This window comes from Molossus molossus, unplaced genomic scaffold, assembly GCF_014108415.1.
Source record: "Molossus molossus isolate mMolMol1 unplaced genomic scaffold, mMolMol1.p scaffold_m16_p_8, whole genome shotgun sequence".
NCBI classification, from domain to species: Eukaryota; Metazoa; Chordata; class Mammalia; order Chiroptera; family Molossidae; genus Molossus; species Molossus molossus.
In genome coordinates this window covers 14,791,171-14,812,441 of record NW_023425402.1, presented here as the reverse complement: position 1 = coordinate 14,812,441, position 21,271 = coordinate 14,791,171, and the positions used below count along the sequence as shown (strand labels likewise).

At 57.1% G+C, this 21,271-nt stretch overlaps 1 protein-coding gene across 4 annotated transcripts; it reads right to left on the bottom strand.

The window, feature by feature from the left end:
• Positions 1 to 2,345: 2,345 nt before the first annotated feature.
• VEGFA (vascular endothelial growth factor A) lies at positions 2,346 to 18,123 on the bottom strand. Of its 4 annotated transcripts, none has more exons than XM_036248348.1 (8): positions 17,034 to 18,123; positions 13,952 to 14,000; positions 10,665 to 10,861; positions 9,860 to 9,936; positions 9,244 to 9,273; positions 7,682 to 7,753; positions 6,422 to 6,553; positions 2,346 to 4,276 (listed from the first exon to the last, which is right to left on the bottom strand). In XM_036248348.1, exons 1-8 carry the CDS (start codon positions 17,097 to 17,099, stop codon positions 4,255 to 4,257), a joined length of 645 nt encoding a protein of 214 aa, XP_036104241.1. In that variant the 5' UTR covers positions 17,100 to 18,123; the 3' UTR covers positions 2,346 to 4,254. The 4 variants fall into 4 exon arrangements, with proteins under 4 accessions (XP_036104241.1, XP_036104242.1, XP_036104243.1 ...); XM_036248349.1 differs by having other exon boundaries at positions 7,700 to 7,753; XM_036248350.1 differs by lacking the exon at positions 7,682 to 7,753.
• Positions 18,124 to 21,271: the final 3,148 nt, after the last annotated feature.

Genomic DNA, 21,271 nt, shown 5'->3' with positions numbered 1-21,271 from the left:
ACAAAATGCACAATGGATTCAAAGATTTAATTTAAAAAGCATTCAACATCTCATTGATGTTTATATTGATTAGGTGTTGGAATGATATTTTAGATATGTTGAAGTAAAATATATTATTCCAATCAATTCTACCTATTTCTCTTTACCTTTTAAAATCTGGCTCCTAGCCCTGGCCAGTTTGGTTCAGCAGTCAGAGCATCAGCTGGCGAACCACAGGGTCGCAGGTTCGATTCTGATCAAGGGCACATATCTGGGTTGCAGGTTTGATCCCTGACCCCGACCAGGGTCACGTGGAAGGCAACCAATCAATGTGTTTCTTTCACATCAATGTTTCTCTCTCTCTCTCTCTCTCATTCTCTCTTTCCCCCTCCCTTCCACTCTATCTAAAACAAAGAAAATAATCAATGGAAAAATATCCTCGGGTAAGGATTAACCAAAAATAAATAAATTAATAAAATAAAATCTGGCTCCTGGAAAATGTTGTTACCTAAGTGACGCGTGTTCTGATCCTGCGGGACAACTCTGTTCTAGAACGTGTGAGAAGGCTGTCTGTGCTCGGGGGGAGGGGTGGTCCACAGGAGGGGCTGGAGTAGGGCGCAGGAGGGGTGCTGGTTGTAAACGCAGCGGTTTAGGTGGCCTCGCTGCGAAGACCCGAAGGCGCCGTGTCTGGAAGAAGAGCGCTCGGGGGAGGCGGGGGGGGGGGGGGGCACGGCCGGGCAAAGGCCCTGAGGAGGGAGCGGCACGTGCCTGCTGTTGGAGGCACAGAGAAGCCAGCGTGGCCGGGGCAGAAGGACCGAGGGTCAGAAGTCACTGAGTCAGGGAGGTCGAGGCAGCCTGGATGGTGCAGGGACTCGCAAGGCCACTGTACAAACTTAGGCTTTTTCTCTGAGTAACACAAAGTCTCTGCAGGGTTTTGAGCCAAAAGGTGACATGACTGGGCTCACATTTTAACAGGTTTACTCTGGCTGTTGTGTGCGAATCCACTAAAAGGAGGCGAGGGGACAATGGGGGCGGCGTTGAAGGCTCAGGCAAATAGGGACTGAGGATGACAACAGCCGCCACCCACAGGGCAACGGTGCGGATGCAGCGCTGACCCGCGTCGGAGCTGCAGGTCCACTGGCTGGAAAACCAGCGCCCACTTCCTGGTGAGGGCAGGAACCTTGCCTCCAGCCTTCCTCACAGTGTAGCCAGGAGAGGCGGAGGTCACCCTCCCCAACAGTCGTGGAAGTCACCACCACCACCCTGGGCACCTGCCCCTGCAGATGCAACACCCTGCCCTGGCCACCCTGCCTGCCTCGCCTCAAGGACGGTCCCTCCTTAACCCCCAGCTGCTGCTCGGTTCCGGCTCCCCAAAGCCAACCCTGCCCCCTCTCCAGCCTCCACCTGCCCGCCCCCTGCCCAGTGCCCCTGCCATGCCTCTGCTCACACTCCCCTGCCTGCAATGTCCGCTTCAACACTTCCACCTCCCGGCCCTGTGGTCTTCCTCTGCCTGTTCTTTGTGGGGCAGCCTAGAGGTAGCGTCATGAGAAGATCCCTAGACTCTGCCACCCCAATGCATCGCCCAGCCCCGAACTGGATCAGACGCCCCCATCACGTTTTATGTCTTTTCCTATTCGTGGATTTATAGTTTGTCTCCTCATCAGACCAGTGAGGGTTGTAATTGTGTCCTAGTCCTCACAGCATCCCTTGCCCTAGCACGATGGCTGGCCCAATAAACAGTTTAAAGGAATGAGCGGGCTAACAGAAGTGGGTTTGGAAGCATTGCTCATAAATGCCAAACACCCAGCCGGGACCACAGGAAAGAAGACCCCTCGGGGGCAACCAGAGCTGTGGGGTCTACCTTCCAGGGGCTCAAGGAACTCCAAGGCTAAGTAAAACTAAAGTACGTATCGGGGTCCAGGCCTCCATGAGCACCCCCTTCCCAGTCCCAGCCTGTTGCAGCCAACAAAGCGCCATAGCCAAGCCCAGCCTTCCCCTTTGCCCTGGGTAGCAAGCTCAGACACACGGCCAGTTCTTTCCTTGACCAAGGGACAGGGCCAGGACCACGTGACTCCTAAAGGTAGTACTACTCACTGGGGGCCCTGGGCTCCTGTCTAAGGAGCTGTCTCCCTCCCACATTCCCAGGTGCCCCCACCCCGCTATATCAGGACAGAGGATGGACAGGCTCCCCGGGACCAGCCCCACCAGAACGGGAGGACTGTGGCACCCAGCATGAGCTGGGGGACCCTGTATCTGATACACACACCTGGGACTCCTTTCCCAGGCCTAAGATAAATGCCGTGTCCCCGAGGGAGGAGGGAGGGGGCAGGAGGAAATCTTGAGAAGGAGAAACCAGGAGGAGCTCGGAGATCAGAATTAAATTCTTTAATACAAAATGCTTTTTTTTAAGATATATCTGTATTTCTTTGTTGCTGTTTAAAAATAAATATGTACTACGGAATATCTCGAAAAACTGCACTAGGGACAAAGATGTGATGTTAATATCTTTTCCCCCACAATTATTATGGATAAACAGTAGCACCAATAAATAAATGATAACAAATATTAAAATTAAAAAAGGAGAGAGATTTAGTATGTAGAATTCTCTATTTTTTCTTGTTTTGTTTTTACATATAAAAAACAGAATAGCAATGTCTATTTTATCAGAATCACATATATACATAAACATATATATATATATACAAACACAAGTTGCCAAATATATATATAGTATGTAGATGTATATTGAAACCTTATTTCAAAGGAATGTGTGGTGGGGAGCCAGGGGAAAGGGTAGGGCAAAGTTGAGTGTTAGCAAAATTAAATATCTGTTCAGGACAAGCTAGTGACTGTCACCGATCAGGGAAGAGAGATTGGAAACATGAACTTTATACACAAAGACCAGTACAAATAAGAGAGAGAGAGAGCGCAAGCGAGAGAGAGATACATCTCATAAATAGTTCAAATTAAATATTAACCAAGAATACTGAAAAAACCCTACTCTTTAATTAAATTAACTGTTTTAATTTCTAATTAAAAAGAGATATTAAATAAGTACCGTATATAAAACACTTTCTCTTTTCTCTGCCTCCATGGTGGGCGTGGATCCTGCCCTGTCTCTCTGTGCCGCGGGAAGGGGCGGGTGGGGGACGGAGGAAGGTTAACCACTCACACACACAGAGCCAGGTCTCCTGGGGAACAGAACTAGTGGTTTCAATGGTCTGAGGACATCGGGCCCCCTGGGCTTCGCCCAGGAGGGGCACCAGGCAAATGGCCAAGGCAACAGGCCCTTCCCGCAGACGACAAGCTGTCATCAGGCGGCTCTTCTTCCACCAGTGTCTCTCCTCTTCACCAGGACTTCTGTCAGTGGCCTCCTGGGCATATCAGAGGCAGGTGAGAGCAGGTAAAGGCTGCCCAGGCTCCTGAATCTTCCAGGCAGTGCCCCTAGGGGCGAGATGCCCGTGCAGCACGTGGAGGGGATCCCCAAAGCACAGCAGTGTCCTGAGGCTCCCCAAACTCCTGGTCAGAGCCAGCGTCCTCATCCCTGTACCTGTCGTCTGTCTTTCTGTCCATTTGACTTGGGTAGAGGCTCGGAACCAGGGCTGGGTTTGTCGGTGTTCCCAAAAGCAGGCCAAATTTGCCCCCATGCCCTGGCCTTGCATGTTCCTACACAAGGGAGGGGACCCTGGCCTCCCTAAGAGGGACACAACGATCACGCCAGAGTCTCTCCTCCTGTCTTCTTCCTTGTCGGGATCTGGGTGGGAACAGTCTCCTCCCAACTTAAGTCCACAGCAGTCAAATACATCCAGTGAAGACACCAATAACATTAGCAATGTTAATTTAAAAAAAAAAAAAGAATATATATATTTTATATATATATAAAATATATATATTTATTTTTATATATATAATATATATATATATAAACATATGTATGTGGGTGGGTGTGTACAGGAATCCCAGAAATAAAACTCTCTACCGGGCTCGGTGATTTAGCAGCAAGAAAAATAAAATGGCAATCCAATTCCAAGAGGGACCGTGCTTGGTCACCGGCCCGGGAATGCTTCTGCCGGAGCCTCGCCCTCCGGACCCAAAGTGCTCTGCGCAGTCTCCTCTTCCTTCATTTCAGGTTTCTGGATTAGGATTGTTCTGTCGATGATGGTGGTGGTGTGGTGGCAGCGGCGTGGTTTCTGTATCGGTCATTCTGTATCCATCTTTCCTGGTGAGAGGTCTGGTTCCCAAAACCCTGAGGGAGGTTCCTTCCTCCAGCCTGGCTCACCGCCTTGGCTTGTCACATCTGCGGGGACGGCAAACAGAGGCGGGGGGTTAGGCCAGGTGACGAGACCTCAGGTGAGGCAGGCAGCCTGAGTCCCTGCAGCAGAGAGGACATGAGAGCCCGGCCGCACCTCAGGCAGCCCCGGGGCAGGGAGGGGGCCGGGCCCTGTCCAAGGCGGGCCCTGTCCGGCTACTGTCCGCACAGTAGCGATGCCCAGGGCTCCCCATGTGCCCCCTAAAGCTTAGTCTAGGTGAGACAAAGCGAGGACACGTGGACATCTCATCACAAACAACAAATAAACACACACTACAGAACAGTCCCCACTTGACATTTAAGAGCTAACGAGTGACCAGAGATGGGCGAGTGAATCGGGAAGAGGTCCCTGCGGAAGGAGGTGTCTCAGCTCAGTCTCCTGGGGCAGGTCTGGGGAAGAGAGTGGAAACAGCACGGAGCAAGGGAAGGGCTGTGCAGAGGGGCAGCAGGGGCCAGCCAGCGGGAGGGGCGGCTCCCAAGGGAGGCGGAGCCAGCAGGTGGGGCAGGACTCCCTTCTCCGTGCCCAGCCTCAGCTATAGGCCTCATCTTTCTTGAGCTCACTGGCCGCGGCCCGGGGCGCCAGGCTGCCTTTTCTTTCCAAGATGCTCTTTAACTCAGGGTCGGGGAGAGACCAGCGCGGCCCTGCTACTGGCGCTGAAGCAGAGGGCACTCCGGGAACCTCCTCACCCCTGCCCTGGGCTGATCCGCTTCACCTTCCCGGCTCTGAGGAGGAGTCAGGGCAGGCCCTGCCCTTCTGAGAGTCTGAGGATGGGGGTCTTCAGCCTCCATTTGGGGTACTGAATTCTCCCAGACAACCCAGTCAGGAGCTGGGGGGGGGTGGTTCTCTGGAAGTGGGAGTAACTTCAGTTAGCTCCCAGGTCACTTCGGACATCCCCATCCCAGACAGTCCTTCTGCAGAATAACCTCTGCAGAAACCCTAAAGTGAGAAGCAAGTCCCTTATCTCCCAGGGGGTGTGGAGACCCCTCATCCATCCCTGGAGTTAGGCACATACACATTTCCCATCTTCACATATCACCGAGACAGACAGAGCCCCACAGCAACACCCCAAGACTTGGTCCCCAGCATCCTCTGAACACTCACAAGCCACAGGAACATGGGGGGTGGGAAGCAGTAGCCACACTCCAAGGACTTTGTTAATGAAGCATCTGGGTGAGCCAGGGGATGTCCTGGCCCTGCGTGGGGACGCCTCACAAAAGCCCCTCCTCCCTGGGTGATGCTTGAGCACAGGCCAGACTGCTATCAATGCCCACTGAGACATCAAAAGACTCCCAGGCACCTGTCACAGCCCTGGGCACCTGACCTCACCCCCTGAACGTGCTCATGTATTCACTCACACTTGACACTTCCTTGGTCCCCACTGTGGACAAGAAACAGATATACAGATGCTTGGTTGGGGGAAGGGGGGTTACAAGGGTGAATAAAAAAACCAGGCCCAGGTGTGAGGAGTTTGTTCCCGGTCTGATGTTAGGAAAGTGGGCATCAGCCCTCCCTCCCCCATCCTGGGGCCATTTGAAATATGTGGGCTGTTAGGGGTTGTTGTTGTGACTACTGGAGCAGGAAAGAAATCTTTTGTCCCCAGATGTTAAATCTCCTACCCACCCTAAACCAGCAGCCAGAGCCCAGGGTGAGGAGGCACTCAACCCCTGCGCCCCTGGAGAGGCCGTGAGGGGCAAGGAGCCTAGGGGTGCAGACTTCAGCGGGAAGGCCCCCAGGAGGGAGTCTGCGCTTCCTGGACAGCAGCCCTCCCACACCGGAGGGGCCCTCTGTTAACAGCATTGGGAGTCAGCACGAGGTCAGGACCAGCAGCCACCAAGAGCAGGACCACAGGACACAACACACAGCTTGCGTCCACACCACCACAAGAAGCACACCAGTCTACCCACTCAGGCAACCAGGGCAACCTCTGAAGGGGCCCCGCCAGGCCAGCTCCCGCCACCTACCGCAGGGGCCTCTTGAGCCAAGAAGTAGTAGTCACCAGGCAGGCAGCTAGAAGCCAAGCAAGCAGCTGGCCCCTCTCGGGTCCCCGCTCTCTCTCTCTCTCTCTTTCTCTTTCTCTTTCTCCATCTCTGTGTGAAGCCCCTCTCTGACTCGCTCGCCCTCTGGGAACCAACCTGCAAGTACGTTCGTTTAACTCAAGCTGCCTCGCCTTGCAACGCGAGTCTGTGTTTTTGCAGGAACATTTACACGTCTGCGGATCTTGTACAAACAAATGCTTTCTCCGCTCTGAGCAAGGCCCACAGGGACTGCAAAAAGGCAAAAGGAAAGACATCTAAGCTAGAGCGTCAGCAGAGAGAGAGAAAAAAACCATGCAACACCCCCTAACATGTGTGCAGCGGGGCCCCCACCCAGCTCGTGGGCCCCACACCCTTCCACGCCCTGGAAGGATCCAAGTGCTACAGTGGAAGACAGAGCGCACGGCGGAGAGAGGCAGCACCGGGAGGAAGCCTGCCCGCAGGAAGAGGCAAACAGACGGGCAGAGATGCAAGGAAAGGGCTGCCTTCGGGCCGTGCTGGCCCGCGGGGCTGAGTGCGAGCGTCAGGCCACAGCGTCCCAACTGCTACCGCCCCCAAAAGAGCACACCTGACTCTCTACCTGCTGGGGACGGCAATCAGGGGCCACCTGCTCCCTGTGCGAGGGCTCATGCCCAGGCCTCCACCAAAAGTGGGCTGAAATAGGGTGTGACGACCAGCTGAGCCTGGAGGCAGCGTCCACAGGCCGGGCCATTGGCACCTACCCCAGAGCAGGGCCCACCACAGCCTCTAACCCAGAGGAAGCAGCCGCCCTACCGGGAGGCTTCTGTGGGTACCACGGGTGGGACTGGAATCGAGGGATCCCCTCCAGAAGCTCCAAGTCCGTGAAAGGGGGCAGGAGGTGGTGCCTGACCCCACTCAACCTCCTCCGTCAGCCAACAACAAGCTGCTCCGTTCCTTCAGGCCCCTTCCTCACACCATGTCTGCCCTCCTCACCACTCTCGGCTCCAGACAAGCACAGAAGCCTAGCGCCATGGAAACCAGTTCGGTGAGCAGGCACCAGTGCCCGGCGCCCATGCCAACATGGGCCCGCCACCAGTGCCCAGTGGGTGAGAGAAAGGCAGTGCCCAGCCAAGCAGAGGCCAGAACCCCCTCCCTGATTCCTCCAAGCCCACTCTGCCCACCCACCCACCCCAACTTTGGAGCAGCAACAATTCCACCAAATCTACCCATTGGTGCCAATTAGTGGAGTGAGAGCGAGAGAGTGAGACACTGGGGCAGAGGGGAGGCTAAGAGCCAGGGAAGGAGGGAGGGGAGAGGAGGGTTAAGGGGTCCTGTGAGCAGGAGTTAGACTGGGCCCTGGGGAGGCCCCGGGAATGAGGCAGCAGCGGCACCACGTACAAGTTCCAGGATTTATACCGGGATTTCTTGCGCTTTCTTTTTTGCCCCTTTCCCTTTCCTCGAACTGATTTTCTGGAAAATAAAAAAACAGAGCCAGAGAGGAGGGGGGGAAGGGAGAAGAAAAGAAGCCGTGAGGAGGGCAGGGTACAGGACATGCGTGGGGACAGGAGGCAGGCAGCCTCCCCGACGGGCCTGCATGCCTGCAGGTTGGGGCAGCAAGCACTGGGTGGCTCCTTCTGTCTTCATTTCCAAGTGCAATAGCCAAAGGGTCCCTCCAAGGGCCCTGCCTCAGAGGATGTGGGGGAGCAGCTCCACTGGGGACTGGCACAGAACCCAGGAAGGCACATACAGGGCACCAGCCTGCCCGCCGGGATCATAACCTGGGCTGAGAGGTGGGGCTGGGTGTCCTCAGAGCCCCAGGCAGGCTGGCAGGAGGGGGGATGGGAGTTAGGGAAAGGGGAGGACAGGCCGGGGGCAGGGAGTGCTCTTCCCAGCCTCACCCTGCTGCTCCCTTCTGGCCCAGAGCCCCCACTCTCTGAGGACAAGCAGGCGTTTGGGGAATGGGTAAGGGGCAGGCTGGAGCCTGTGCCCCGCAAGGGGACACAGCACTCTCCTCTCCTACCAGGCCCAAGAGAAGGCCCCTCATCTGCCACAGGACCGGAAAGAGGGAGGAAGGGACTGAGCAAAGGCAAGGCTGTTTCCTCTTGTTGGGAGAAAGTGCTAGAAGGTGGAAGGTCTTCTCTTCTCCCTCCCTCTCCCTCTCTAGCAGCCACAGCAATTCTGGACACTGGGGCCTTTGGGAAGAGGCAAGGGGCTGAGGCCTAGGGGGCTTCAATGTCCTCAGAGTACTGGGCAGAGGGGACGGTGGGGCGGGGGGTGGGGGAAGGGCACAGTGACCTCTCTCAGTCTCTCCCTGCAGCCTCCTCCCAGGCCAGCTGCTCAGCGCCGCCGTCCTGCAGGCTCGCTGCCCCAGCCCTGTCCGCTCCACCCTGCTCCATCCTGACTGGACCCTCCACGCTGAGCAACTGGAAGCCTCAGAAAATGACCAACGTTCAATCGACTCTTCCTCCCTGGCCAAGAGGGCTGGTGTCTCTGGCCTGCTTCACTCTCACGGGAGGGCAGACACCAAAGACACCCCAGTGGCTCCCAAAGCCAATCGCACCACCTCGCAGCCCCCACAGAGGCCGTTCCCTCTGACACACTGAAGCCGGCCTCTCAGCCCCCACCCTTCCGTGCGTGATGGCGGCCAGAGCAGGTCAGGGAGCCAGGGTCCATGCTGCCCCTCAACACGCCCGAACTGCACGTCCTGGCCAGGGGTGACCTGGAGACCAGGAACACGGCATCTCCCCCAAAGGAAGCTCCAGGCTCCAGGCGGGGCTTTGTCACTAAGTCCAGAGCCACAATCTTGGAGTCGGCTCCATCCCACTGCTGCCACCACATGTCCTCGTGAGACCAATTCCCAGACCCAGTGAAGCCACCAGACCCCGTGACAGAGGAAACCAAGAGCCCCCAACCAAGAAAACCAGGCAAGGAGGAGGGGAACTAGAGTCATGGCCACTTACTTTTCTTGCCTTGCTCTCTCTTTCTTTGGTCTGCAGTGGGTAGAGAAAGAGAAAAGAACAAAACAGAGAGGAGTTCAGATGGTGATGCTAGTGATGATGGAACAATAACGATACTACTGCTAATAAAAACTTAACATAGTATTTTTTTTTTTTTTTGCATTTATCTTCAGATAGAGCGGGAGGGAGAGAGGGAGGAAGAGAGAGAGAAACATAGATGTGAGAGAGACACATCAAGTAGTCACCACCCACATGACCCCAACCAGGGCCGGGGACAAACTGAAACCGAGGTATGTGCCCTTAGCGGGAACCGAACCCAGGACTCTCCGGTTCACAGGCCAACACTAACCGCCGAGCCAAACCGGCCAGGGCAACATAGTGTTTGTGACATATCAATCTAGTTTTCGTATCTTTACATATAACTCACTCCTTATAACAATGCTATGTGGTGCGTACTATTATTGCACCCACTCTACAGATGTGGAAACTGAAGTAAAATTGAAATGGCCAAGGTTACACAGTTAGGAGGGGGAAACGAGCTAACAAGTGGAACGTGCTGAACCCTGGCATCGAGCAGGCAGCCGTTTGCTGAATGAATACACCTGTGACCCATCCTCACCTGCATTCACATTTGTTGTGCTGTAGGAAGCTCATCTCTCCTATGTGCTGGACTTTGTGAATTCTGATCCGCATAATCTAAAGGAGAAGGAAGCATATCACAAAGGTTAGTGACCCAGCCAGCCATACCCAGATGGGACACCCCTGTGGCTTTTGCCAATCAGCACCCAGGGGTTCTACAAAGCAGTGATGGGTGGTGGAGGTGGGGGACCAGGGCTCTACCAGAGAGAGCCTCAGGCCCGCCCCAACTCCCCCAACCCTGCTGACCTCAAGGGGCCCCTGGCCCTCCTGAGGGCAGACATGGCTACAAGGGTTGGCCAGGCTGGGAATTCAGGTCCTAGGTTCTTGCCACTCCCGATCCCTCCCCTCCTTTCACCCCTTTAGGCCTCACCCTGACCCCTAGTGGCAACCCAACAGCCCCCCACCCTGGGACCTCAGAGCTCCCCCCCTCCCACCCTGTCCAGGCTGAAATGGACCCTGCCACCAGACCGCACCAGACACCTGACTGAAACTCTCCACAAACCACGCTCATCCAGCTTCCCAAACAGAGCCCCCAAAGAGGGATGGGGAGACAAGTTCCTGTCACAGGTGTCACCCTCTTCCTGAACCCAGGAGGCAAATGTCAGGGAGGAGGAGGCGGTGATTGGGTCTTGCTAGGAACATGGACTGGGAAATGCAGGCATCTTCTTCCCCAAAGAGTCAAGACCTCACACACCTCCCGACAGGCTCGGCGGCAGGAGCTGGACAGGGCAGGTCTGGCACCTCGTCTCCAACGCCCCCAGCCCCTACCCCTCACAGATGCCCACCTGCATGGTGATGTTGTACTCCTCAGTGGGCACACACTCCAGGCCCTCATCGTTGCAGCAGCCCCCACACCGCATCAGGGGCACACAGGACGGCTTGAAGATGTACTCGATCTCATCAGGGTACTCCTGGAAGATGTCCACCAGGGTCTCGATCGGACGGCAGTAGCTGCGCTGGTAGACATCCATGAACTTCACCACTGCACAGGAGGGGGTGACACACGAGCCCACCAGGTCACACAAAAGATGGCCAATCCCTATCTCCACCCAGCTTTGTAAGGCCACTCCTCAGGGTTTCCGTGAGAGGTACCCACGATCGGACAAGTCCTTCCACAGATCTAACTTAAGTCCCTCCAGCTGTGGCTAAAGTCCTTCCCTAAGCTTTTGATCATGAAGGCCTGTTTTTATGCCAAAGATCACAGGATACTGTCAGGTTCCGAGGGTGATGGCCTGCCATAGCTGATCCCCCTGCCTCAGCTTGACAGCCAAGCCAGTTCCTGGGCCAACCTTGATGCCAGAGGACAGTTTGCGTAGGCGTCTACCTGTTGGGGGTGCTCTAAACATCCTGTGAAAAAAGGAACAGTCAGCTTGGCCAACCTATACCCTATTTCCGTACAAGCCCTCCACAGCTACTGCCATATCCTAGCGACCTACCAACAATCACTTAATGAGCACTTACTAGATGCTGGGCATTGTATACAGCAGTCCGTAGCAGTTATCGACTATGAGGTTCTGGTAGGACCTCCGTTTTACAAACGTGGAACTGGAGGCTCGGAGAGGCTGAGTAACTTGCCCCCAGGCCACACTGCTAGTAAGTGGCAGAGTTAAAATCAGCTCCGACGGCAAAGCCTTCCCTAGCGGATGCCACGTGAAAACAGGGCAGAATTCAGGGGGCACCTTGCCACCGGCCAGACCCCTCCCCAGACACAGGCTGAGGAGGCAGTGGGCATCAGCACAGGCCTGGGGCTGCCCGGAATCAGCAGGTGGCAGTGGGCGGGCACGCTGTGCTTGCCCTGCCAGCCGCCGATAACCCCACCCAAGAGGGCAAACTGCTTGCATCATGGAAAAAACGGTGCTGCCACTGCAGCCACGAAGCACTTCTAGAAGCTGATCTGGAGGGAGAGCAGGGCAAAGACAGCTTCCCGGGCTGGCGGCGGAGCCTGAGGTGCACTGGTGCATGAAGGGGTAATTCTGGGCCACAGGGGCGGGCCCTTGAGAATAAATAAACTCAGGACTCTGGAATGACTACTCCAAATTGTGGCCCCGCCTGCCACTCCCTATCACACCCCGAACCCCACATGGCAGTCCTGTCCCTGAAATGAGTTCCCGACACAAGGGGAGCGCAGGTCCCAGTTGGCGAGGACGCAGGGCTCCGGCCATGACTTGGTGGGAGCCTGGGCCGGTGCCTCCCTCTCCACGCCTCAGACTCTACATCTATGTAAGTGGGTTGGGCTGATCTCTAAAGAACTGGGACCGAGGCTGAAATGTGGGGCTTTCGTCTTCCATTTCCAGCCCCCAAACAGCTCCCTTTCTCAGCCCAGGTAACACAAGGCTCCGAACCTCACCAAGGCTGCCTCTTCCCAGAGACTATAGCTGAAGCTCCAGAGGGGAGAGGGAGAGGAGTCCGAGGGCTGCGTATGTCATAGGCGGCTGAGGAGAATGTGGAGAGTTGAGGGAAGTGGAGGGGGGAAGCCACAGATATGAAAACAGAAAGAACAGTGGGGGCCCCCAAGCCAGTCCCAGGCCTTTCCCGATGCCTCTGCTTCCTCTCTCCGGGCACTGGGGGAAGAATTCTTCCCCACCCCCATAAGTGTTAAGGAAAAGTGTCGTCAAAAAGAATATAAAAACACGACCAGGAATCTGAAGAAGCCCTTTTCTAAACCAAGTCCATATTGAAGAAGATGACGAATCAAGAAGTCTTGACCTGATACTTTGTCATAGTTGGGGACAGAGGTGGCCCAGCTTCAGGGCCCAGGCTTCAGGTCCCACCCAGGACAGAACAGTAGAAAAGTCTGGTCTGGGCCAGAGTAGCTGATAGCTGAGGGTAAAAAGACCCTGGGTGAGAATTCCTTGGAAAAGCTCCCTGGAATCCCCAAGGCCTGTGGGAGGTAAAGGGGACAACTTCACCAGCTTAGAGCCCTAGTCACTGCCTCCAAAGAAAGCTGTACCGCTTTTGCACAGGACATGGACACACATACACACACACACACACGCCAACATCAGACTTCCATGGTTTTCCTTATTTCTCGAAGACAACCTTTTTCCCCAACAAACAAGACCATTTGTTTTGCCTCTCCCAGGCCACTGAGGCCACTGGGAAGTTGAAGGCGTGGAGACACTGGGAGCGGGTGGCCTGTCAATGGCACAGGCTTTGGAGTGGCCAGGAAGCCAGGCCCTGGGCCAAGAAAAGGGTTCCTGGGCCAGGAAGGAGGCAGAACCGGCTGGGCATCACCACCAGCCCAGGAGTGCAAACATAGCCCTTGGCCACTATCCTAGGCCCACTTGATTTAGGTCAGGGAAACTTGCCTGGAGGAAGACCCCAGGGCCTTCCCTCCTCAGAGGTGGAGAGCTGGAGGAGTAGCACTGGGCACTCCTCCCCTAGGCTTGAGCAGAGGCTACTTTCAGTGGTGGGGAGAGCCTGGACATCCCTAGAGAAATGGGAGGCTCCCTACTCCAAACCTCAGCAAACAAAAGACTGGGCTTGGGCAGGGGGTGGGGCAGGCGCCTTGGAGCTGCAGCCAGCCCTCTGCTGGCCCAGGAGGGAAGTTCACAGCACCCAAACCTCCTCCACCTGGAGGGCAGAGGGAGGCCTTAGGGCTTTCTCTCTCCACTCACAAAGGAATGCAAAGAATGGGTCCCATGAGCCTAGGCCCTCTGCACCTCTAGCTCATGTACAGCCAGCCCGCTGGATGGCAAGGGTCACAGCCCCTCCAGGCAGGCCCCACAGGTGAGACATGTTGAGTTGGAAGTGACAGGGAATATACATCCTCCCTTGAGGGGGGGTGGGGGGACCCAACAGAAGGACACCTGGGATCCTGGAACACTGTTTGTCTTCCTGGTCCATGCTCACAGCTCCCTCTCCAAAGAAAACTTTACTGGAAAGAGCAGAAGAAAAAGGCCACAAGTCCTATCCCTCGCAGAGGCCTGAACAGGAAAGAGACAGTCCTCCAGAATGAAGGGTTAATCTTATCCTTTCCTGATCCCATCACAGAACATCAAAGAAGGAATTGGGCCTCCCAACCCACCCCCTGGGGAGCCAGGGGACCCCATCCAGGAGCCAGGGGACTCACCTTGGTGGGTTTTCTGCTCTCCTTCTGCCGTGGGCGCAGCCTGGGACCACTGAGGACACAATAAAAGAGTGAGAAATGGGTATGGGTAGGGGACACAGGCCCAGTCACCCTGCCCCTATACCCTCCTCCCAGCACTCCCAACCCACAGCCCCTGGCTTCTCCAAGGTTTCTGAGTAGAAGTGGGGCACCACCAGAAGCTCCCCACAGCACGGAGCTCACCCACCACCCCTGGACTGCTCCCATTCTGAAGCCAAAGATAAAAACTGGCCAGACATTGGGGGGTGGGAAGCTCAAAACGCAGTAGGAAAACATCAGAATGTCCAGACCCCTGCCCCTTCTCCACAGTCCCCTCTCCCCCTTCTCACTGGCACACTGCTGAGCTAGGGGCAGTGGACCCTTCAGCCCCCCTGACTCCCTGGTCCGAAGCCACAGGTAAGTATTAAGGTCAAATAGGACAAATTTGGACTGGGGCAGGAAGGAAGGACTGGGGGCAAGAAAAACAACATGGTGACCTTCTCCTGCTGACATGACAAATACCAGGGTAAGCTGGCTGGTGCTGGGAAGAGAGGGGCTGCAGAGGACCTAAGGGCACCAACCACCCTCCCCCATCCAAACTCTTCTGTTCAGGAATATTCAGCAAACCCACAGGTTGCCTGGAGGGTAAAACCTCCAGGGGGGAAGCCCTGGGGGTGGGGGGGGCCCATTTCTCCCCAAACACAAATCTCACCAGAGCCTGAATATATCTCTAACATCTCTAGCTTCACACTCCTACCTTGTTCCCTGGTTCCTCCTCCCTCCCAGATTGAAGGGGCCCCCAAGTCCCTCTCCCAGGGCACCTTCCTCAAATGCAACCAAGAAGTGTTTTATGTCTTAGCACTGCCCAGCCCCTAGAGGGCCTCCTGCACTACCTAGGCCTGAGGCCTCCCCCCATCCCTCCCCACCCCCACCAGGTCATTCCTCCCCTCCCCAGAAGCTGTGAAGGTCAACAAGCCCAACCATGTGGACCTGACAGCACTGGGCAATGGCTTCTCCCAGCCCTTCCAGAGGGTCTCCAGTTCTCACCAACTGCCCACCCCATCTGCCCCTCTTCCCAGTCAGATACTGAACAGCAGAGCTGCCTCCTGGCCCACAGAACCGCAGACCTGCTGAGACAGTCTCAGTCTGGCTGGCTCTCTCTCTCTCCTTCCCACACTCCCCCAATGCACCCCAGTTCCCCCAGCTTTGCCCCCAGGGCCAAGGTCAGATAACAGTTTCCAGACTCCCAGCTGGATACCTTCCAACTGCAGCTCCCTTGGGGGACCCCCTAGAGTCTCCACCTCAGCCCCTCACCCATTCCCTGGACACCCCCTGGCTTGCTTCTGTCAACATTTTCTCTGTGCCCTCCACTCCTCCTAGGCCCCAACTAGGAAAGGGGACAGAAACTTCATACCCGCTCCAAGGCCAGGGGGCACAGGGAAGAGCGGTTCTATGAGGGGAGGGGCCAGGTGCCCTTCTCTGGGGGCCTCTGAAGGTCACACTGTGGCCAGTCCGCCACTCCTCCCCCTCCCCCCCTACTTAGAGGCCTGGAGCCAAGGCCTTTGTGCCAGGGTCTGAGGAACTCCGGTGGCAGCAGGGACCCCAGTCTATTTCCTGCCTTCTGCCTCTCTCCAAGGGGACTCAGGCTGAGAGAAGGTCTAGGGGAGGGGTGGGAAAATGACCTCTTAGGTGACTTTGAGAATCAAGTTAGGTGGGCAAGTTCGAAGTTCCAAAAAAACCACCTGCTCCTGCTCCAACTCTTTCACTAGGACAAAGTGTGTGCAAGGCTGGCAGGAGTTCCTTCCAAAGGTCCGGGGACAGCTAGTCCCACGCTGCCTATATCACAGCAAATTTCAAGTCATTTTTCCAAAAAGTGTAAAGTGGGGTAGTGACACTCTTTAAACCCTCCCACACCGGACTACCCCCATAAAAGCACAAGCGCATCGCACTCGGAAGTGTGGGGGAAGGGAGAGAAGCTGACTGTCACCAAGTCGGGACTTTAGGTAGAGTCTCCACAAAGCCCCCGGGTGGGCCCTGGCACCCTGACCTCTGACAGAGATCATCCTTTCCCTGAACTCTGGGACTGGAGAGAGGTTAGACGGGTCTTCTCGGCAGAGGAGAGTGGAAAAATAAAGAGGCGGGCAGGGGTTTCTCTCCACGCTGGGGAGGAAATGGGGAAGGGGCGTCAGGAAATTCCTCCTAGCACGGGAAGGGGTTAGGGGCTGGGGACGGCCGAAAGGGACAGGGTGGTTCTCTGGGTCCTCCCGCTGGGGCTACCTCAAGAGGTCACCTTCCCGCGGAGGGCCGGCGGGGGGAGGGGCGCCGCTCGCCGCCCGGGACTCCCAGCTCGGGCCGTGGCGGCTCCGGGAACACGCGGCCGGCCAGGCCCGGGCTGATGTAATCGGCTCCGCGCCGCGCGCGCCCGGCCGGGCGGGGGAGGGCGGGCACCGAGCGGGACGCGAGCGGGGCCGGGCGGGGGTGGCGCCGCGCCGCACAGGTGGCCCGGTGAAGAGGGGGTCTCTGCAACAATCCACCCCAAAACTTTTCCTAAACTCGCGGAGAGGGCCGAAGAGATCCAGCAGCAGTGACAGCAAGCCCCCTCTCGCGCCAGCGCCCTGCCCCCTCCACGCTCTCAGCCCTCCTTCGGTCCAAGGTCCGAGCACCCCCCTGCCCGCTGGGCTCCGGCTCCCGCCCCCGCTGCCCGGACTTTCAGTTCGTCGGGGACCAGGGGCCGGGAGCAAACTTCAGCAGCCGGCGGCAACGCAAGCCCAGCCCCCTCGGCCTCCTCCAGCGGCTCCCGCCCTCCGCTGGTCGGCCCAGATCGTACGTGCGGTGACTCTGGTGGGTGGGCAGGGCCCGCGTGGGCGGTGAGACTCTATCCCGGTGCCCTCCCACCTACCGCGCGCCCCCTCCCCCTACACGTACGAGGATAGAGGGGGAAGCCGCGCGCCTGGTGCCCAAGGACCCGCGTGGGGCACGGAACCCCCACGCGCGCGCTCGCACGCACGTCCCCAGCCGGGAGAGGCGCTCGCAGCTGCCCGCGGCGCAGGAGGGTACGGCCGCTTACCTTGGCATGGTGGAGGTAGAGCAGCAAGGCGAGGCTCCAATGCACCCAAGAGAGCAGAAAGTTCATGGTTTCGGAGGCCCGGCCGGGGCCGGCGCGGCTCGCGCTCCCTCTCCGGCTCGGGCTGCGGGGCGGCCCGCTCTCTTCGTCGCCTAGGCGGGCTCCTCTTCCTCCCCGAGCCGAGGCCCGGGCCAGGGCCTGGGGCGCGCGCGCGGCTGGAGCACTGTCTGCGCACACAGCCGCCTCACCCGTCCATGAGCCCGGCTTCCGAGTGCCGAGTCGCCACCGCGGCCCCCTCTCCTCTTCCTTCTCTTCTTCCTCCTCCCCCTCTTCGGACTGAGGCTCCTCCCGGCCCGAGCTAGCACTTCTCCCGGTTCCGCTCGGCTCGGCTGCCCCGGAGCGGACCACGGCTCCTCCCGAGCGAGAACAGCCCAGAAGTTGGACGAAAAGTTTCAGTACAACGCCGCGAGCCCCGACCCCCTCCACCCCGCCTCCGAGCGCGGGCTCCGGCTCCTGCCCGCGGCTCGCCGCCGCGTCCACCGTCGGCCGCCGGCCGTGGAGGAGGTGGGCGCTGGGGTGGGGGGCGGTGTCTGTCTGTCTGTCGGTCAGCGCTGCTGGTCTGATGCGGGACCACGCTCTGGCGGTCACCCCCAAAAGCAGGTCACTCACTTTACCCCTGTCCTTCTCGTTGCTCGCTCGCGCGCGCTCTCTGACCTGGTCTCTCTCTCTTCCTCGACTTCTCTCTGGAGCTCTTGCTACCTCTTTCTTCTCTCTGCTGGTTTCCAAAATCCGAGTGATTTGGGGGAGTAAGGAGCAATCTCCCCAAACGGTCGGACCGATTTAAGCGGGGAGTGGGAAGCAAAAATAAATTAAAACGGAAAAGAATACGGTTTTTTAAAATGTTTAAGAAAAAAGGAGGAGAGTAAACCCTGGATAAATGAATATCAAATTCCAGTGCGAAGACCCCTGGCTGGTGACTCCGCAGGTTCGTCTGCCTCGCCGCCGCGTCTTCCCACCGAGCGCCGCTGCCGCCGGCTGCACTAGCCCCCCGCGCTGCGGCCTCCCCGCAGCCTGGCTGCCCCAAGCCTCTGCGCTTCTCAACGCTACCAGCCGCCCAAAAAAAGGCCTGGCTCCTCCCCGCCCGCCCGACCCCGCCTCTGGCACGCCCCCAGGCGAAGGCATTCGCTTCCAGCCGTTTCGAGTTCGGCTCGGCCCCCTGGCGCAGCCTTCGTCTGGGTACACCTAGTAAAGCCTAGGCCCCCCCACCCACCCCAGTGAAGGAAAAGCTCGACCCCACCAAGGTTCACAGCCTGAAAATTACCCATCAGCCCCCCTTTGCTTGGAGACCCACACGCGGTATTTGCGGGGAGGGAACAGGAAAGTGAGGTTATGTGTGAACCGGACTGGAAAGCTGGGAATATTGGAGAGGGCGTGGGGATGGGGGGATCGGACAGGAACGAGATGGGGAAACACAGATCTACCGGAATCCTGGGCTGACCCATGCCCTTCTCCCCCCCTCAACACTCTGAGCTCCCCCTCCCAACACGCACACACACTGACACTCACGCGTCCTCACTCACGCAGACGCTGCTCTCCCAAGTTCACCCAGCTTCCCTGTGGTGGCCGAGCGCCCCCTAGTGACACACCCCAGCTCTGGCTCAAGAGGAAATGAGCCTCAGGATGAGAATGAAAGATTACCCCTGATTCCCCCATTTCTGACCTCCCAAACAGTGGTCTTTTTTGGACTCGAATGGTCTCATATGCAGAGAGCGAGCCCAGTGATGGGCACAGAAAGCCCGGTCTATCCATCGGACAATATGCCCATCTGGAGCCTTCATCAGAGTGAGCTACAGCCAACAGGCTGGGGTGACTGGGGTCCTTTGGAAAGTATCCAGGCAAGCTTCCCTGGGCAGAAGTATTTGGCACCAAGTTTGTGGGGCTGAGAACAGCGAACGATTGGTTGTGGAGTTAGTCAGTGGCCCAGGGGAAGAGGACCTGTTGGAGACCACGTATGCTCTCTGGAGTCTGGCAGAGCCCAAAGGGAGAGGCAGCTGGACAGACAGAGGCCCTTGTTTCTGTCACCACCCCCCCACCCAGATGTTGCCAGGAAACTGAGGCCAAGAGGCTGGTGGGGCTGACTGAGGCCAGGGCCTGAGTGATGATTCAAACCTACTCACCAGCACTAAGGAACGTCTGTAGGCCAGCTGCCCAGAGCTCCCACCAGGCTGGGGGCCAAGGCTTCCATCAACCCCAACCCAGGCTAACAACTCTTCTGAAGAGACCTGGAGAGTTGTCCTGTGCACCCCAGACCAGGATCCTTTGCCTACTTCTCCCAGTTGGCAGCCTCTCTTCTCTCTCCTCCCCACTCATCCCTTTCTTCAAGGCCCAGCTCTCTCCCAGTTCCTGATATCCTCTCTAAGTGCTCCCCAAGGCCCCCCACCCCACCCTTGCATATAGGAACCAGCCTAGGAAAATTCCTGGGTGGGCTCTGACCCAGCAGCTCCTAGGCTCGCCCAGGGAACAAAGGGGGCCTCTGGTACCTGTGGGAAGAGGTGGACCAACCAGTCTCATTATGTATCTGGATCTGGCCAGGGCCTGGCCTAGAGCTGATGTAGCCTCTGGGAAGGCCTAGGCTGAGAATGGAAGCCAGGCTGAGAGAGAGTGGGAATGCAACTCGCCCCAAGTGGACCAAAATGATCCAAAAAGGTTACTCAGCCCGACCCCCGCCTCAGTACATGATGCTGTGGTTTGGTGAGAGTGCTAGGTTATCACTTTAATACTCCAAAGCCACAGGGGTGGTATCCTGAGGCCCTTATGAGCAGAGGAGCTGGCTCCCCCAACCCTATCCTACCCTTTCCATCATTCATGCCTCCAGTCCTGTATCTCCCACATGGCAGGCTTCCCAGCAGCAGGAACAAGGTCTTTCTACAGTTTACTTTTTAGTAAACATTTATTTGCTGGCTCAGGGCCCCCTCCTAGGCAGGCCTCCTCACCTAGGCTCCATGCTCAAGCTGCTGTATGGGATATGGAAGGCAAGCTGCTAAACTTGCTCCGTGCCCAACCTGGTCCGGCTCTCGAACCTCTGGAGCACAAAATGTGGGCACCTTGGCGGAGTCCCCCTCCCTCACCCCTCCCCCGAGGCCAGCAGGGCCGAGGACAGAGGCTCCAGTGGCATCGCTTCCGTGTCCCTTCTCGTCTCAGGCTGCCTTGGCCCCTGGACAGGCCTGGAGAGGAGGTCTCAATAAAGGACCCTGAAGTTGGGAGGAGGATGAAGAAGTTCCAAGGAGGTGTGGCCATTAATTGTCATTTAATAGGCCCAGGGGTCTCCCCAACCTGAGCCAACCACCCCCCTTGGTGGCACTCAGCGATGTGTGGTACAATGCCCTGTTCGAGGTTCCCTCTGTGAGCTCCACCAGGAAACCAGAGGAAAGGGGAGCAGTCCTGCAAACTGGCCTGAGGGATTCTGAGAACCCTTGCTGGGGGGTGGGGGGTGGAAGTCTCCCATCTGCACCATTTATATCAGAGATGAAACTTGGTGGTGACTTAGAGGAGAGGGGTTGACTCTGGATCCCATCCCCCAATGCGGTATCACCAGCTTTCACAATAATACACAATCATGGACCCAGCCAATGTCCACATTATCATTGAACTGAAAGCGCAATGTACCTGGGTCTTCAAAAAACAGGTACAAAGAACACAAATCAATAATCATAAGACCTCATCATGTCTCTATAGCACCTTCTCGTCCCACCAGCTCAATCCACAAACTAAATTTCACTCATCCTCCCTCAGTAGGTGGCCCTAGGGCAGGGAATGTCAAGGCAGACTGTCCCTCCAGAGAATCCCAAGGACACAGAGGAACCCAAGATCACCCAACGGCATGGCGTGGGATGGAGCAGAGAGCAGCCCAGACAGAAGAGACAACGTCAGTCGCACTCAGGACTGAGGAGGCCTCAACACAAGGCTCTGTGCAGGTCAGAAGGAGCCTAGGAGGAAGGGGAAGGTGTTCCAGGTGAGGGGGAAGGGGAGAGAGGGGCAGGGTTGGGGTGGAGAAGAACGTGAAAGGTGGCCAGGAGCCAGCTGTAGCCCCAAACAAAGGAAGTAGTGATCAAGCCCAAAGCACAATAGTTGTACTTTGTCCTGAAGTCCTGTCACCTCTGATGTTCAGGGAAGCTCTTACCTGTGTGGGCGTGGGCAGTTAACCTCCAAGCCCACAGATAAAGGGACAGAGCCCTCCTGAG